Here is a 6545-nt window from a genome sequence, read left to right on the forward strand (position 1 = left end):
GGGCACATGCAGTTTCAAGAAGATGTCTGTTTTTATGTTCTGCTACACCATTTTGAGGTGCAGTATCAACACTAGAAGTTTCATGAAGCATGCCATTAGAGGTCATGTAAGATCGAAATTGAGCAGATGTGTACTCTTTGGCATTATCACTTCGCAAAGTACGAACAGACACATTAAATTAATTTTGAATCTCAGCACAAAATATAGAAAACAACTCAGAACGATTTTTCATTAAATATAACCAAGTTACACGAGAATAATCATCCACAAAAGTAACAAAATACCTGGATCCAGGTTGAGACAAAATAGGAGAAGGACCCCAAACATCAGAATGAACTAACTCAAAAGGAACACTATCACGTTTATTGACTCGATGACTCAAACTAACACGATGATGTTTGGCAAACTGACATGACTCACAATCTAATGAAGACACCTTACTATACTGGGGACAGAGTTTCTTGAGCAGAGGAAGGGATGGATGGCCCAAACGACAATGAGCCTCAAAAGCAGAAGCAACACTCGGACAAACAATAGAGGCTGGTGGAAGTGGATCAAGAACATACAGGCCGCCAGATTCATGTCCTTTACCAATAATCTTCTTCGTCATAAGATCCTGAAACAAACAATGATCGGGAAAGAATGAGATTGAACAGTTTAGATGACGAGTGAGTTGACTAACATAAAGCAAATTAAAGGACAAATTAGGTAAATGTAAGACTGATGACAAAGTGAGCAAAGGTGTGGGAACAACAATGCCAGATCCAAGAACAGAAGATGGTGATCCATCAGCTAAGGTAACAGTAGAAGTGGGACTATGAGACTGAAAAGTGGAAAAGAGACTGGAATTACCTGTCATATGATCTGTGGCACCAGAATCAATGACCCATTTTGAGGATGTGGAAAGAAGGCATGCATTAGAGTTACCTGAATCAGCTATCGCAGTGACAGAAGGAGATGAAGACTTAAGTGATTCCTGATACCTCGAGAACTTGGCAAATTCATCAGCAGAAATAAGGACCGATTTGTCAGATGCATCACTAGTGCTTGCAATATTAGCAGAGTGTTTTTGCTGATTTTTGAACTGTAACTTCCTACACTCAAACTTGGTGTGGCCTGGTTTCTTACAATAGCTGCACATGATGCTCCCGGAATCTGGTGTTCGATTATCAGGTCCTTGTGAATTACCTCCTTTGTATCCACTTGGAGTAGAGTTTTTCCATGGTGCAGAATTGTTATGAATCACCAAGGCGCTATTAAGAGGAGCTGAAGAGGTAGTTTCTGTGCGAAGAACACGAGTAAACACATCTTGTAAAGAGGAGACATCAGAACCAGAGAGAACTTGTGACTTTGCAGAGTCAAATTCAGATGAGAGTCCTGCAAGAAAACTCATAATAGCCATCTGCTCTCGTTGGCGCTGTTGAACCTTCACATCAGGACTAAATGGCAATAACACATTAAGCTCTTCATATGTTTTTTTAAATGCCATAAAGTAACTCATAAGAGACTGATCTTGTTTCTCCGCACGATTAAAGGCTTTGCAAACATCATATATGCGAGATATGTTGTTTTTGCTAGAATACAAAAACTCCAAGTAATCCATTAGTTCTTTAACCAATTCACAATGATTAATCAAACTAATTACCTCATTATCGATAGAATTTCGAATTTGAAGGAACAAGCGAGCATCCTCACGGAGCCATATTTTTCTTGAATCGTCTTTTTCTTTGGGAGGATCGTCAGTCAAGTGATCATCTTTGTCAATACTCCTCAAATACAGTCGAATCGTCTTACTCCATTCCAAATAATTCGAACCAATCAATTTATGGTCCGTGATTTTAGACATCACGGGAACCACATCAGAAACAACCACTGATTTCGAATCTGATTTTATCTCTGCCATAATCTCGAAAGCAAAAACAATTGAAAGAGAAAAGGAAGAAAGCGAACACCAAAGAATGAACACCCAAACACGAAGAAGGCAAAAGTATCAAACCACAAAATGAGAATAACCGCCGAAGAGCGATGCAAGGAGGACGGGGAAGGAACCCTAAACTCAAGCCCTAATCTCTTTTTTTTTTTTTTTTTGAACCCTAATTTTGAATTTCGAATTTCGAATCACAATTCTAAGTATTACTCTGATACCATGTAGACAATGGTGAATAGAATTGTATCTCTTATTCATGTGAATGTCATATATTTATACAACCTAGGAGAAACTAAAATAGGAAAGTATGAGAGAAAATAGGAAACGAAATAATTACAATTGACCCTATTTTCTAGCTAATTTACAGCTGATTTACAGCTAATTATTCTAACAATCTCTAAGGCTTTCCTTGGCCTTGGCCAATCTCTGACTGCCTCAATCTTAGCCGGGCAACCTTGATCTCATCTCTACTAACAATGCGACCAAGGAAAGTCACCCGTGGTAACAAGAACTCACACTTCTTGAACTTTGCATACAATTTGTATTCTCTCTGTCTCTGTAGAATCAGCCTAAAATGATACTCATGTTCTGCCTCTGACTAAGAATAAACGAGAATATCATCGATTAAGACGATCACAAACCGATCCAGATAATCTTTGAACACTTTGTTCATCAGATCCATAAAAGCTGCTGGAGAATTAGTCAAACCAAACGACATGACTAGAAACTCATAATGCCCGTTGCTGGTACGAAAAGCAGTCTTCACTATATCTCTCTCCTTGATCCTCAGCTGGTGATAACCAGATCGAATATTTATCTTTAAGAATACCGTCCTACCCTACAACTGATCAAACGTGTCATCTACCATTGGCAGATGATACTTATTCTTAATGGTTAATTTGTTCAGTTCCTTGGAGTCAATGCACATCCTCAAAGAACCGTCTTCTTTACAAATAGGAATTTTCTTTGATTGTAAAAGACTATGGCTTGTATTATGAACAGTCAAATGGTTATGCTCTTGAACATTTATATCCAGAAAAAGGAAGATGGGAAATAGCAATCAAGAGTCCAAGAAAAATTTCATCACCCATATTTTTCAAATTAAGTCTCATTTTTTAAAACATCCAGTCATAAATGAGACAAAAAAAAGTCAACATAACCTCAAGGTCACCAGAAATCTCCACAGGAGCAAAATCCATTCTTGAAGTGGTGGAAGCGGTATCCATCTCGCACTACAAGTTCCCTTGAGGTTACTAGAGAAATAAGTTTCATTACCTGATGACAATCATGGCAAACTCGAAGATTTTTCATTACATGGATTGGCATCGAAGTAGGTAGGCTCATTAGCCCAAAAGCCACAGCAAGTTTTTCACTGTGGTAGCATGAAGAACGAACAGAGTTTGTTGGACTAACATAGAGTCCTTTACCTTCTATCTTCCTAATAGTCTCCTCTAGCATATTGTAGATGTCCTTGATTTGTGGATGATTAGTGTCATCGACAAAGAACACATGTACCTTGTTGTCAACTTCTATCCAACTACGACCTGGATTTTTCTGAATTTTTTTCTCTCTCATCAGTTTTCTCACATTTGCAAAAGCTTCTAGCTTTCCAGATTCTGAATATATATTGGCTAGAAGGACATAACAACCAGAGTCTTCAACATTTAATTCAAGCAAATTCTTCACTGCAAATTCTGCTAATTTTGAGTTGTGATGGATCCTACAAGCACTTAGCAGAGCTCCCCAAATAGCAGCATTTGGTTTAGAAGGCATTTCATCAATCAAATTCTTGGCCTCCTCTAGTAATCCAGCTCTACCAAACAGATCTACCATACAAGCATAATGCTCCAACGTCGGGGAAATGCCAAAATCTTTAGTCATGGAACTGAAGTAATACTTCCCTTCATTTATTAGTCCAGAATGGCTGCAACCCGAGAGTACAGATACGTAGCTTATATGATCAGGTTTGCAATTTGTCTTCAACATATCCTCAAAAATTTCAATCACTTTCTTGCCATGACCATTCTGAGCATATCCCACCATTATTGCATTCCAGGATATCAAATTCTTATCACGTATAGAATAGAAAACCTTTTGAGCATCTTCAATACGTCCACATTTTGAATACATAGTAACAAAACTATTGGCAACTGAGACATTAAAGCCAAACCCCAACTTCTCAGCATGAGCAACAATTTGGATTCCAAGTTTAAGTATTGCTAAATTGGCACAAGCACTCATTGCGGTTGCATAAGTGATCCAGTCAGGCTTTTCCCCTTTTCTTCTCATCAACTTATACAATTTCAGACCTTCTTCCCAAAAACCATTCTGAACATATGTGCCTAACATTGAATTCCACGTGATGACATTTCGATCTGGCATTTTATCAAAATATTCTCGGGCTTTTTCAACATTACCAACCTGAGAGTATCCAGTTATCATTGTTGTCCATGATATTATATCTCTAATTGGCATAAGCTCAAAAGCTTTACTTGCTTTATAAGTGTCTCCACACTTCACATACATTGTAACAAGAGCATTCCCCAAAGGTACAGAGCAGTCCATTCCAGCCTTGACTGTATATCCTTGGAGCTGTTCGCCAACAAAAATATACTTATGACCAGAACAAACCCCAAGAACTGTGGTCAACGTAAAATCATCTAAAGCAACGTGACCCTTTCTCATTTGGTTGAAGAGAAACAAAGCTTCTTCTGCAAGATCAAACTGCGCAACCCCCCCGATCAAAGAAGTCCATGACACAGCATTATGTTCTGTCAAGCTCTTAAACACTTGCCGTGCGAAGCTTAATCGTCCACACTTTGCATACATGTCTATTAAACCACTGCCCACATGAACATCTAGACTCTCTTCTGTACGAAGAATTCTAGCATGCAAATGGCTACCCCAACCAAGATCATATATGCTGGCACAAGCACTAAGTACGCTGGCATAATTCATTGGATTGGGCGTAAAACCGTTGTTCCACATCTCAACAAACGTACAAAGACTCTCAACTCCTAGACCATGTTGAGAGAAGATTGAAATCATTGTGTTCCACGACACATAGTCTCGTTCAGGCATATGGTTGAACATATTATAGGCTCTTCCAACCCCATAAAGTTTAGAGTAACCATAAATCATACTATTCCAACAAAACAAACTAGGTGTTCGAATCCTTAAAAAAAAATTCTCAGCAGAAACTACTGCATTGCACTTAATGTACATATCAATAACAGAACTCTGAATAGGCACGTTGCTTCTGAAATCCAATTTCTCCACGAAACTATGCAACTGACGAGCTAATTTGATCAGGCCAAGAGTACCACAAGCCTTCATGGCACAAGAAATCGAAAACGGGTCAGAAACCAAATCACAACACCGGATCATCGTAGCAAAAACTTTCATAGTTTCCCCTGGTTGTCCATTATGGAAATAGCCAGACATCATGGTAGTCCAAGAGATATGATCTCTCTCAGACATTTCTTCGAACAGCTTCTCTGCTTCCCTCATTCGCCCAGAATTAACCAACGCGTTAATCATTGTGTTCCAGCTGAAAACATTACGGTATTCAATACCACTGAAAACACAGCAGGAGTCGTCTATCAAGCTGCAACTGGAGTACATATGCAAGAGATGGTTTTGAAGGAAAGTTGAAGAGTTCAAGCCTATGGAGATGAGTTGACCATGGAGTTTTCGAGCAATAGGAATGGACCTGAGAGCTGAACAAGCTTTCATGGCTTCGTACAATTTCTGGGAAAGCTCCATATAAGATTGTTGTACTAAAGGGTCGCAGAAGAGAACGCATTTGGTTGAGAAATGGCGAACTGTTAAGAGCCATGAGTGGTGAGCAACACGATTCAAATGGGGCATGGATGGGAAGACTGAAAAATAGTTTCAGTTTCAAAGTAAGAAAATCATTCAGTTTAAGCTGTATCTAATTCATGGCTTCCGTGCACTTTTTTCAAGGGCTGCTTCTCAAGTCGAAAGAAGAGTAAATGGGTCAATTTTTGGGCTTTTTACAAATACATGTGAAAAACAAGTTAATTTATTTCTTTCATCAGCTAATTTATTACCATCATTAATTTTTGGATACTATTTGGGTACACAGGTGACATCATTAATTTTTCTATATTTATGGGTAGCACTCCAATGAGGAAAAATATTTTATTATTTAAAATATAGAGAAAAAATAGTTAAATAGTCTTTCAATTAGTGATGTAAACTAAATGAATAATATTTTTCTATATGTAGTGAAACACTATTTATTAAGTTATAAATATTTTATTATTTTTTTATAAACTTTTGTATATATATGAGTGTGATACTATTATATTTAATTATTTTATTTCTTAAAATAAATAAAATATTTAAAAAATATATAATATTTAAATAATGTATAGAAAAAATAGAGAAGCTAATGTATGGTATAATGTAAAAATTTGAGGTAAACTATAAAAAATTATGTTTTGGTGATGTATTTTGCAATACATTTTTTTATAATATTTAACTAAAACTCACAAAAACATCTTCCATCAACTCATTTATACATATATTTATAATAATTATGCACAAACTTCAATTAATCCATATCTACATTTACAAATCATTTATATAATAT

At 37.0% G+C, this 6545-nt stretch overlaps 1 protein-coding gene across 1 annotated transcript; it reads right to left on the bottom strand.

Annotated features, from left to right (window-relative positions):
• Window positions 1–2987: 2987 nt before the first annotated feature.
• Window positions 2988–5939, bottom strand: LOC133795810 (pentatricopeptide repeat-containing protein At2g13600-like). Its single transcript, XM_062233271.1, has one exon. It carries the CDS (start codon window positions 5795–5797, stop codon window positions 3095–3097), a length of 2703 nt encoding a protein of 900 aa, XP_062089255.1. The 5' UTR covers window positions 5798–5939; the 3' UTR covers window positions 2988–3094.
• Window positions 5940–6545: the final 606 nt, after the last annotated feature.

This window comes from Humulus lupulus, chromosome 1, assembly GCF_963169125.1.
Source record: "Humulus lupulus chromosome 1, drHumLupu1.1, whole genome shotgun sequence".
Classification (NCBI taxonomy): Eukaryota; Viridiplantae; Streptophyta; class Magnoliopsida; order Rosales; family Cannabaceae; genus Humulus; species Humulus lupulus.

Bases quoted from the DNA above. Each gene is read 5' to 3' on its own strand.
- LOC133795810 (XM_062233271.1), bottom strand. From the start codon at position 5,797: ATGCCCCATTTGAATCGTGTTGCTCACCACTCATGGCTCTTAACAGTT.